The sequence below is a fragment of the Silene latifolia genome, chromosome Y (genome assembly GCF_048544455.1).
Source record: "Silene latifolia isolate original U9 population chromosome Y, ASM4854445v1, whole genome shotgun sequence".
Taxonomy (NCBI): domain Eukaryota; kingdom Viridiplantae; phylum Streptophyta; class Magnoliopsida; order Caryophyllales; family Caryophyllaceae; genus Silene; species Silene latifolia.
Genome location: NC_133538.1, coordinates 431,215,947 through 431,228,225, shown reverse-complemented (window position 1 = coordinate 431,228,225; position 12,279 = coordinate 431,215,947). Strand labels below are relative to the sequence as shown.

The following is a 12,279-nucleotide window of genomic DNA, read 5'->3' as shown; positions in this document are numbered from 1 at the left end:
TAAAATAATTTACGTTCTCAGTGGAGTAAAAAAAAATCGATATCCTTTGACATGGAGCATGATGGATAAAGCAAATGACAAGCTAATATTTGAGCACTTTTTATATTATGAAGTAAGAGTAACATTGCTGACAACCTATCATCCTGCATCTAGTAATATTATGGTTTGTTTTGACAGGATGTATCAGGCTTATCTGGCTTCGGGGCACTTTGAAGAGGCTACAGATTTTCTTAGTAGTATACCGAGGGATGATATCCATGTTCAATCTATAATCCATGTATGCCGTGTGAGTTATGGAAAACAACAGGAAACAGAAAAGAAGAATTATGGAAAACAAAAGAACACGAAAACAAAGAAAAAGAAAAAGTCTAAGAAAACATAGTCGAGCAAGGCGGGAGTATTTATATTAAAAACCAATGAAAATGAACTTAGTGAGAGGCTAAGGTCTTTTGCTCACTAATACTCCCTCCGTCATTTTCCCTTTAGTAATATCTGCCATTTTTCAAGAGGAAATTTGAAAAACAAGGCTAAATGATAAAACTGGATGGAGCATGTTGTTTTGGACTGTCACCCTTTTTTAGTTCAATAAGTCTCCCTCACAAGGTTGTGACGGGTCAAGTATTACTTACATGGGTAGATAAGTCTCCCTTGTGACGGATATAGTGAGCACTTTGTTTTATATTTCATTTTAAATATATTTCATTTTATATTTAACGTAGTACTCCCTGTTATTAGTTGTTATACAATATGAGTTACACTATTGTCTAACAGTTTGTATATCACTAAATCTTTGTTCAACATCGTCAAACCAATACACGGCAGTTTAGATAGTAATTCATTGTAGTACCTTATTTAAATAATATTTCAAATTAAAGTGATTTGTAGACAGGACACCCTTAGCCAATGAGACGTTAATATTATTAAAAATTGGACAAGATGAGGAAACCTAATGATTATGAGACGGGACACCCATAACCAAAAAGGGGTTATTATTGATAAAAACATAGAAGAAAGCAGCAGCATGAATGACAATCGTAAATTTACATCCGGTTGGTGTTGTTGTCCATCTTTATATGGCCTTGTGAGATGGTTTTGGTTAGGGGGCTGTTTAGGTTGTTTTCTATATCTCTAGCTATGTACGTACTCACTTTTCTAGGCTACGAGTTTCGTGTCCACATGGATTGTTTACCAAAGTGTAGGAGTTTCTCTCCTTTGGAGGTAGGCCTTGGTCTACATTCCGCCTTTTCTTTCTACGTCCTATGGGCGTAAGTGCACTTTGCTCGCTCTCGATGGTTCACGAGTCCCGATGGTCTCCTGATGTTGTTTCTCAAAGCCAAGGTGATGAATCTCCGAGACACATTTTTGTGTCTTGTTGCAGGTATTTCTCTGAAGCTTTATCAGTTAAGATGAGTAATGATAAGCGCGATCATATGGCGAGCTCTTTTGGTCTCTCGAAGTATGTTGTGGATGTTGTTTCAGTCTTGTGCGCCCAGCCATCCGTACGCCATCAACACACTCTTGTTAGCCGATGTAGTTACTTTGTTGTTTTAGTGTATGTATTTACTAAAAGTGCATTTGACCAAATGAGTCAAATGCCATCTGTATAAACACTTGTTTTACAGCTGCCAAAAAAAAAAAAAAACTCTATATATCGCTGAAAAGCGTTTTCGAAAAATTGGGTGTTTAGCACATGCACTAATTTTAGATTATCAAAGCAAAGGTAAACAAATGACCCGTACGGAGGAATATTTCTTAAAAATTAACTTATGTTTTAACAAAAAAACATTAAAGAAGATAACTTTTACCATCCCGTAATTTGTTCTCAAAAACATAAAATAGATTATTGAGAAATTAAAAGATATAATTTTGTTTTTATATATTAATTAAAACCAACTAAAGTAATAACAGTATACATGTACACGTGTAATTGCCGATTTACCATCAATAACTATTGGAGGCAATATTCGGTGAATATTGCGGTATATATTATTTGGTAAATATAGGATAATATTAGTTGTGTATCCTCTATATTTTAGGCATAGATAATGTTTTAGCGGATTTGTTTCCGATATTGATTCCATTTAGGTTGTATATAATGACCTCTTCTATTGGCAATATAACACACAGAAAACTATTTCACAATTACGTTCTCTAAATTCTTTATGGTATCAGAGCCCAAGGCAAAAAAAGACCTGGGTCTCGTGTTTAAAACTGAGCCTAATTTTTTGAAATGTCAGGCGATCTTGTAGCTACTTCAACGCCGCATATCACCAAACCCGTCTATGCTCTTTCCAATTCCGATGGAGTCTCAGCCAAAATTACTCATGTCGTGCTGACAGGCTCTAATTATACGGAATGGTCCAAGGGTTTTCGTAATGGATTGGGGGCGAAGAGGAAGCTTGGTTTTGTCGATGGCTCCCTTAAACGGCCACCGACAGATTCGGCCGATCTTGATTATTGGTCCACGGCTAATTACACAGTAATTGCTTGGATTTTTAATACGATTGATTCCACGATTCGCTCGTCGATTTCATATCGCGACACCGCTGTCGAATTATGGGATGATATTCGTACTCGCTTTTCCCGTAGTAATGGTATTAAGATTTAACATTTGGAGTCGGAAATCTCCGAGTGCAAGCAAAAGGATGACGAGACTGTAATGGAGTTTTACGGTCGTTTGAAGAAGCTTTGGGATGACGTCAACGATTATGACGCTCTACCCACCTGTGATTGCTCCGGTTGCAAGTGCGGCATCTCTGTCCAATTGCGCAATCGAAGGGAGACTCGACAAACCCGTCAATTTTTAATGGGTCTTCTTCCGATTTACGCCACTCCTAGGTCCACTGTTTTGGGCTCAACTCCTCTGCCTTCCTTGGATTCAGTCTACTCCCGGATTGTGCAAGAGGAGGAAGTCCGTCATGTGACTTAGGAAAGGCCGGCTGCTATGGCGTTCGCTGTTCAGAGTAGCGGACAGGGCTCTGGTTCGAAACAGAGGAAACCACGACTCATCTGTACCCACTGCAAGAAACCGGGTCACAGTGAGCCGTACTGCTGGGAGAAGCACGGTTATCCCGAGGGACGAGAGCCACGGTCCAGCACAGCCGCCGGGTTAGGTGGTGGTTCGGTTTCTGCGCATACGAATGCGGTGTTTGGTGAGCCCGCCATAGATGCAAATCATATCCGTCTTCATGGTAAGCACGCTGTCTCTTCGATTGTCGATACAGGTGCATCCACTCATGTTTGTGGGAATATTGATTTATTGGATAATTGTGTTTCTATTTCACCTTTGGCTGTGGGATTACCAAATGGAACTCGGCTCAAGGCCACGCATCGAGGCCACGCAAGAATCAACGATGGACTCGTGCTCTTAGATGTGCTCTTTGTTCCGGATTTTTATTGCAATTTATTATCCGTCTCACAGTTGCTTAATTCGCAAAATTTGTGTATACATTTCACTAATTCCCTTTGTGTAATTCAGGACCCTATCTTGAAGACGAGGATTGGAGAGGGTGCACTCGTCGACGGACTCTATCTATTGCCCATGGAACCTTCAACACGTGTTAATGCAATCGACGACGCTGGGAATATCGATCTTTGGCACAAACGGTTGGGTCATCCGTCTTTCAAGGCAATGGAATGTTTGTCATCTCTTAAGAACTTTAAGCATTTTTTGAACAATAATAAATATTGCGATGTTTGTTTTAGGGCTAAGCAAACTCGGTCCGTTTTCCCTTTGAGTAGCAATAAAGCAGCACATTTGTTTGAATTGTTACATTGTGATGTTTAGGGTCCTTATGACCCGAATCAAGCGTGTGGTTCGCGTTATTTTTTATCTCTTGTTGATGATTTCTCACGAAGTGTGTGGGTATTTTTAATGAAAACAAAGGATGAAGTAACTCGACTTATGAAAGAATTTTTTGCTTTGGTTATGCGTCAGTTTAATACCACAATTAAGAAAATCAGGAGTGATAATGGAACGGAATTTAAGCCTTTAATTCCTTATTTTCGTGAGCAAGGTATGATTTTTGAGACGTCTATGGTTCGAGCCCCTCAGCAAAATGCTCGGGTTGAACGCAAGCATCGCCATATCCTTAATGTAGCTCGTGCTTTACGTTTTAAAAGTTCCTTACCAACTGATTTTTGGGGAGAATGCGTATTAACTGCCGCTCATTTAATTAATAGAACACCAACTCGTGTTTTACAAGGAAAAACACCGTATGAACTTCTCTTTGGAAAACCGGCTGATTTAAATTTACTCCGTACTTTTGGTTGTTTAGCTTATGCTAAGAATTTGAATCCCGTTGATAAATTTGACAGCCGTAGTCGCAAGTGCGTTTTTCTTGGTTATCCGTTTGGTAAGGGTTGGCATTTATTTGATCTTGAGACGGGTACTTATTTTTAGTCCCGAGATGTTAGTTTTGTTGAAGATGTTTTCCCTTACTGTCAAAAGCCAGAGCCCGTGACTCATAGTGACTCGGCTGAAGGGGATTTTATGGTACCTGACGATGTGCCTAGTCCCACTGTTTTTCCCTCTGGTTTTGACGACACCGTGCAGCCACCATCAGCTGATCACGGGACCTCTGCGGCCGATAGTGTTGACAGTGGTGCGGCTGATATTTTTTCTGAAAACGTCACTGAAAGTGGTTCGCATTCAGCTGTTACTGAGGCTGAACCGAGTACTACAGGTGGTACGGATCCGCCTATTGCTACTGATCTTGGGCGCGGAAAACGAGAGAAAATTCCTAATAAAAATCACAAGGATTATGTTAAATGGGATTGCATTAACACGTCCTTGGATGAGTCCCTCGCGTCACCTTCCGCCAATTCCGTCTCAGGTAGTCTTTATCCTTTAACTCATTTTGTGCATTACAATAAATTTTCGCCTCCGCATCGTCACTTTCTTGCAGCATTAACTCGAGATGTTGAGCCCTCTTCTTTTAAAGCAGTCATGAGTGATGCGCGATGGCGCCAGGCCATGACCGAAGAAATTAATGCCCTTGAGAAAAATAGTACTTGGACCGTGTGTGACTTGCCTACCGGGAAAGTAGCTATTGGGTGTATGTGGGTGTTTAAAATTTAAACACAAATCGGATGGGTCTGTGGAGCGTTTTAAAGCTCGTCTCGTTGTGCTTGGTAATCATCAAGAAGCTGGCATTGACTTCACGGAAACTTTTGCTCCGACGGTAAAAATGGTAACTGTTCGCACTTTCTTAGCCGTTGCCACTATTAAAAAATGGGAATTGCATCAAATGGATGTACATAATGCTTTTCTTCACGGTGATTTGGTGGAAGAAGTCTATATGCGCATGCCGCCTGGCTTTAGTAAAGGGTTCGAAGGTAAAGTTTGTCGTTTACGCAAGTCATTATATGGCCTCCGTCAAGCTCCACGGTGCTGGTATGCCAAACTTGCTACAGCTTTATCTTCTTATGGTTTTATTATGAGCGCTTCCGATAATTCATTGTTTACTTTTCGCAAAAATGGTGTTGAGTTGCACGTTCTTGTCTATGTCGATGATTTAGTTATTGCTGGAAATGACTCCGTTGCTATCTCTACATTTAAATCATATTTAAGCAAATGTTTCTATATGAAAGACCTCGGAAAATTGAAGTATTTTTTGGGCCTCGAGGTAGCCCACAGCTCGAAGGGTTTGTTTGTTTGTCAACGCAAATACACTCTTGATCTGTTGTCTGAGACGGGCCTCACTGGTTGTAAACCCGTGCGTGTCCCCATGGAGGAGAAACACCAGCTAGCCCTCGCCAAAGACGACCCTCTCGACGATGGTTCTAAGTATCAACGATTAGTTGGTAAACTTATCTACTTAACTCTTACACGTCCCGACATTAGTTATTCGGTTCACATTTTAGCACAATTCATGCAAAAACCGACTAGTTCTCAGTGGGACGCGGCTTTACGGGTTGTTCGTTACTTGAAAAATAACCCGGGTCAAGGTATAATTTTTCGTGCTGCTTCGACTCTTAAGCTTGAGGCTTATTGTGATGCGGCCTATGCGAGTTGTCCGCTCACTCGTCGTTCTATCACTGCCTACTTTATCGGTTTGGGTGGGTCTCCTATTTCTTGGAAAACAAAGAAGCAGGCTACCGTTTCTTTGTCTTCAATGGAGGCCGAGTATAGGGCTATGACGGCTGCTACGTGCGAGATATTGTGGTTGAATGGGTTACTTGACGGGATTGGTATTCTAATCACCACGCCCGTTCGTTTGCATTGTGATAATGAGAGTGCTATGCATATTGCCAACAACCCGGTCTATCATGAACGTACCAAGCATATAGAGATCGATTGTCACTTTATTCGCACTCACATTCGCAACGGAGTAGTGCTGCCTTGTTACATTAACACGAAATCCCAATTGACTGACATTCTAACCAAGGCTTTGGGTCGTCCACAATTCCAGCTGTTACTCGACAAGTTGGGCATTTCCGACTCCCATGCTCCAACTTGAGGGGGGGGGGGGGGGGGGGTATTGGAGGCAATATTCGGTGAATATTGCGGTATATATTATTTGGTAAATATAGGATAATATTAGTTGTGTATCCTCTATATTTTAGGCATAGATAATGTTTTAGCGGATTTGTTTCCGATATTGATTCCATTTAGGTTGTATATAATGACCTCTTCTATTGGCAATATAACACACAGAAAACTATTTCACAATTACGTTCTCTAAATTCTTTAATAACATTGATACAATTTGAAAAATACTAATCTTTGTTGATGTTGCAATTATCCAAGTCCTTTCTTCATGTTTCCTGAAAAATCATAAAAAATATACTCCGTATATAATCAGATTTCATAGTATAAAAATAGATTAGGGTTAATGTCACATGAACAATCCAAACTATGGGTCATCTACTCATATTAATCTGAACTTTAATTTAACTCAAAATAAACCTTACTATTACTCTCCTTATCTCCTACTACACTTAGACCATTTTTAACTTGTAAAATCAGGTAAACCACCCTCACCAACCAGTTTCATTTTTTATACTCCTTCCTCCATTAACACCTGTCACCAAGCAGACAAGCACCACTCTAGCTCTACCACTCTGCCACCCTCACCCATCCAACCACCACACCATTACCACCACCATTCTGCCGCCACTGAACCACGAGTCCACGCTGTACGCACCACCACCATTTCGTTCCATCACCCATTTAAATACCTTTTACAACAATACCCCATAAAAGAGATGAGAGAGAAATTATACCAAATATGAATAAAGTTGAGCATTAAAGTGGTAGATCTTCAAATTGATTACAAGAGATTTGAGTTTGAGACTAAATTAAGGAATTAAATTAGATAACCAAAACGCAGCACTGTACGAACGCTTGAAACATTACAAATTCACATTGCCTATTGGGCGTCTTCATCGTACTTGACCTCGGGTATTCGAATGAGAGTCAAAACCCGGTGGTGTGATTGTGGGCCAAAATTTGGCCGTCAATGGCTGACTGAAGGTGGCAAAGAATGGAGGTCCGAACAGGTGCGAATTGATCGTTTCGACACCGCAACTAGGAGCAGAAGACAAGCATATGGTGGAGCTTGGCGGTTTTAGGTGCGCACATTTGATGGTGACCAGAGGAACTGCTCGTGCTCGAAGTGGCTGGGAACCGGGAAGAAGAGAAGGATAGGTGAGCAGAGTCGTGGGTCGTTTCCAACGGTGATGGTGCAGCTATGATTGACGATTCATACATGACGGAGCAGCGACGAGGGAGTTAATTAATTGATGTTGTTTATTGTGTTGTTGGAATGGCGTACGGAGAGTCGGAGACGGGACATAAGAGAGGAAGGATGAAGGGAAGTATCGTGGTAATGGTGGTGCGGCTAAAATAGTGCGAAAATGGTGGGATTGTTTGTTGGTGGTGAAGACGCCGGTGGTTTTGGTGTCTGTGTAATGGTTAATGGTACTAGTATTGCTTTAATAATTTTAGTTTTTTTTTTTCATTTAATTTTGACCTGAGGAGCAGGTAACAGGTTAACGAGTATATTTTGAGAAGAATAAGCTAATAGTAAGGTTTATTGTGAGTTAAATTAAGGTTCAGATTAATATGAGAAGATGACCTATAGTTTGGATTATTCATGTCAATTAACCCAATAGATTAGGTGCATGTAATAAAGTTAACGTACAACACAACAGAAATTAAGTTCATATAAACTTGTGATTAATCTATAAGCTAGTCTTGCTTGTGACAGGCTAATCCCCTCACAAGTTTGTGACCTCTCACAAAAAGGGAGAGGGGACAAGGTGGGGCACCCCCCATGTGCTTCCCACTCATCTCTCAATGGGCATTTTGTGAGAGGAAACGGTATCCGTCACAAGCTTATTACGGATATCGCCTGTCTTCAATGAGATTTTGTGTTAATCTATGGACATGGGGATATTGAACGGGTAATGGCAAACATTCATCCTTGGGTTTATATAGTAATATTTTCTGGTTCTAAATTCTAATTAATTTAGCTTGAATAAAAGATACTCGTAATAGAATTCTATTAGTTGTACAATTTTTATACAGTTGATTATGATCATTGTGATAAAATTTGTTCTTCTTCCATATATAATTAATTTACAACTTGATTATTATCTCTAAATAAAAATATTATCTCTAAATAAAAAATAGTTTAAGTAGTTTCGAAAACTTGGGGTCTCTGTAATAATCGTAAGAAGTATGCGACTCTAAGATAAATAAGTTGATTCATGTTGATTAATGGTTATTGCTTCAAATACATTTAAGTGACCTGGTATAAAAATAACAGTGATATTCGATTGTAATTCCCATGTATCTTTACTCAAATTTTGCTCTTACCATTGGTTTTAACAAATTGCTAGGAAAAGAACAAATACTACTCCATATAATGTTATTAGGTCACTAATCAAGAAGTACCCCATAGAAAGAAGTTTTTGTAAGACTAATGTTGGTATATGTTAAAATGCTAAACACAAATTTTCTTATAAGATGGGTATATCCGTCTTAAGTTTAAGACGGGGATAAAAGTATAAAAACCAAAAATAAAATGCATAGGGTAAAACAATAAATATGTCGTATATGCCCAAGTGTGCTACTAATTGCCCAGTTTTAGTGTTAACACGGATAACGAAGACTTAATGAATGTTAAGTACATGTAATCATAACTCATGCAATGATCTCAAACTTTTGTAATCGCTTATTTTGGCGATGAATATTATTCCTGATTCCTTATCCCCATTGTTCGCCATCATGACCTTCATTATTGGTCGAAATTTTATGTCCATAATCGTAATAAATCCAAACCTGGTTGATAAACCCTGTCTTAGACGATGATCATCCAACTGAAAAAATAAAACAAAAGGTAAATAATTTAATTTGAAAGGATTTTCTTTTTAACTTTAATTAAACTTATACGGCCTCTCTAATTTTGGAAATCGTTTAAACTTTCTACATAGAACGCCGTGGGAACTCAAAAGAGCCCGCTTTAACTAATTCGGACGACATTTTAAATTCATCACGTAAATAAAAAAACAATTAGTTACATAGTATCGAAGGCAAGTGGCAAACTTTGTTTTTAGGCTTGAAATCACTTATGTTTCGACGTTTCGTCAAAGGCTAATCTTTCACAATATTGCGCGTTGTGTCTTGTAAAATTATATGATAAAATCATCAATTGACCGTAAATATCTTCAAAAAATTAGGTAAGAAAATGACTTCACGTGGACGAAGTATTCTTGCAAATCATACTAATAATGATATGTCTACTAAAGAATCAGAAGAGGAGAACTCGACAGCAGAAGAAGTGATGACTACAAACCTTACTGAGATTCAAAAGGGCCCGGATGGTGATGAAGGGGAGAAAACTAAAAATATCAATGAGATAACTGGTATTCCTGAATTAGTGGTGGAAACGGAGGATGAAGAGGATGAAATAGAGGAGGAAATAGAGGAGGAAGATGATGAAGTTGTTGAAGAGGAGGAAATTGTCCCAGAAACTGTAGAACAGAGGACTGCAAGAAATGATGATAGTCCTAAAACAGAGACGAAAGAATTGTTACAGATTCAGTTGGAGGATGTTGAGGAAGAGATAGAATATTGGAGTCAGGCGGTTGTTTGCTTCATCTTAGGAGCAAATCCGCCATGGGAGATTGTTGAAGGATTTATAAGAAGGATATGGATGAAGTATGATATTGATAAAATATCGTTTATGCCAGATGGAATCTTTTTCGTACGTTTTAAATCCATGGAAATGAAAGAGAGGGTACTGCAGTCAGGGCATTACTTGTTTGACAATAAACCTATGATTGTTAAGTCGTGGACAAAGGATTTGGAATTGAAAAAGGAGGACGTCAAATCTGTGCCTGCGTGGATCCAAATTCATAACACCTACCTCTGAAGTTCTGGGGCAAAGGGTTACCAAAAATATCGAGCATAGTAGGCAAGTTTATAAAGTGTGATATAGCTACAGAAGAGAAAACGAGGCTAGGGTATGCTAGAGTCATGGTTGAACTTGTTGTGGATCAAGAATTGCCAGCAAATATTGCATTCAAAGATGAAAAAGTTTCTGTCATTAAGGTGGATATTGAATATGAATGGAGGCATGTCAAGTGCAAAAAATGCTTGGGAATGGGGCATGTGATGGAGCAGTGCAGGAAAGGTTTGCAGGAAAAAACGAAGAGTAAGCTTGTTAAGCAGGTGTGGAGACCAGTTGTGAAGCAGGCTGATGTCCATAGGGAAGTCACAGTGACAGTATCTCCTACTAGGCAGATCCACAACGCTTCTCCTAGGAATGTTACCCCTATTAAACGGTTGGTAAGGATGCAGGGACATGATGCTGATAAGAGTGGTTATAGTAATGAGGGGTTTGGTGCTCATTCTTATAAGGACATTGTAACCTCTCCCTCTAAATTGACTGGCAGAGCAAATGGTATTGTTTTGTCTCCCAAAATCTCTAATGGATAAATTAGGTTTTTGGAACATAAGAGGCATGAATAAGGTAGGAAAACAAAAGGATATCAATTTTTTCTTACAGAATAAAGGTGTCGGTTTATTTGGTCTTTTAGAAATTAAAATAAAGAATAGTTCTTATAATAAGGTTGTAAATAGCTTTAATAATTGGTGCATATCTATCAACAATGGACATCATAAGGGTGGGAGGATTTGGATTCTTTGGCATCCTAAAGCCCTTAAAATTCAATTCTTAGAGTATAATGCACAATATATACATATGAAGGTTGAGTCTATGGTCAATAGATGTGTTTTTCATTTAACTATGGTCTATGCATTCAATGGTATACATGAGAGAGCTCCTCTTTGGGATCACTTGAGGAGGTTAGCTATGCATATCAATGGACCTTGGGCCATAGCTGGGGATTTTAACTGTGTTTTAGCTGCTACTAATAAGAGAGTTGGAGGTAACACCACTTCTAATGAGATTGAACCTTTCAGAAGATGTGTAGAGGACTGTTGTAATACCCCAAATATTTTTAAAACTTGTTTTAATACTTTAAATTAAAAAAAAAATTGCAACTTAACCGCTGGCCATCTGTTTTAAGCGGTTTCTTTTGTTTTTTTTACACCCACTTAAGAGTCATAGTAGATAGAAATAGAAAACCCTGGACTGCTCCAGAATCTACTACGATCACTCCTTGCCTCTCTTTCCTTGTGATCTACCATAATTCTTATTTTAAGTCCCGATTGTCGAGTTGTCCAGTCACGGCTTTGTAATGCCAATCTCCTTTTCGTCCACTTCCAATTTACAAGTATTTTAAATCAAAGGTAACACGATTCTACCGTCTCTAATACTCTTATTATTGTTCGGGATTATGTAGTATATTTGCTAATTATTATTAGCCTGATTGATTTATGTTCTGAAATTTTAATAAAGGTATATTGTTATTACTTAAATTAGTTACATATTTGGTACTTAAAAGTTAGTCTTTCATTGAGATGAGTGTCTATTTCTACTAAGATGGGAGTAGTAATATATAATTTGTTAAAATGGTTTGTAGTTTGTTTTTGGTATAAAGAAATCTTTTTTATTAAAATAATGGAATGCGTAGGATTTGGTTTTAGTATTTTGAACAACAATTATTAAAGCCGTCAAAGTAAGGTAGTTAGAGGAGGAGATCAATGTATTTGCTCTTTTGTGAGACTTTGAGCGAAGGCTGATTTCATTTTGTTGATCAGGAGATTAGAATGATAGTGATCACATTTGAAGTAAAATATTAGAAAAGGAGGTAGCAAAGAGATATGGGCAGAGAGACGGATTAGATAGCTTAAGGCTAAACTAG

The 12,279-nt window shown here is 38.6% G+C and overlaps 1 protein-coding gene across 2 annotated transcripts in view; it reads left to right on the top strand.

Moving 5' to 3' along the window:
• Positions 1-891, top strand: part of LOC141633235 (pentatricopeptide repeat-containing protein At4g04790, mitochondrial-like) — a 30,415-nt gene extending 29,524 nt beyond the window's left edge. Inside the window, exon 16 of one of the 2 annotated variants that reach the window (XM_074445682.1) lies at positions 178-891. In XM_074445682.1, the coding sequence (XP_074301783.1) occupies positions 178-382 (205 nt within the window). In that variant the 3' untranslated portion in view covers positions 383-891. The remainder of the gene's footprint in view (positions 1-177) is intronic. The other variant, XM_074445683.1, reaches the window with a different exon arrangement.
• The last annotated feature ends 11,388 nt before the right edge of the window (positions 892-12,279 follow it).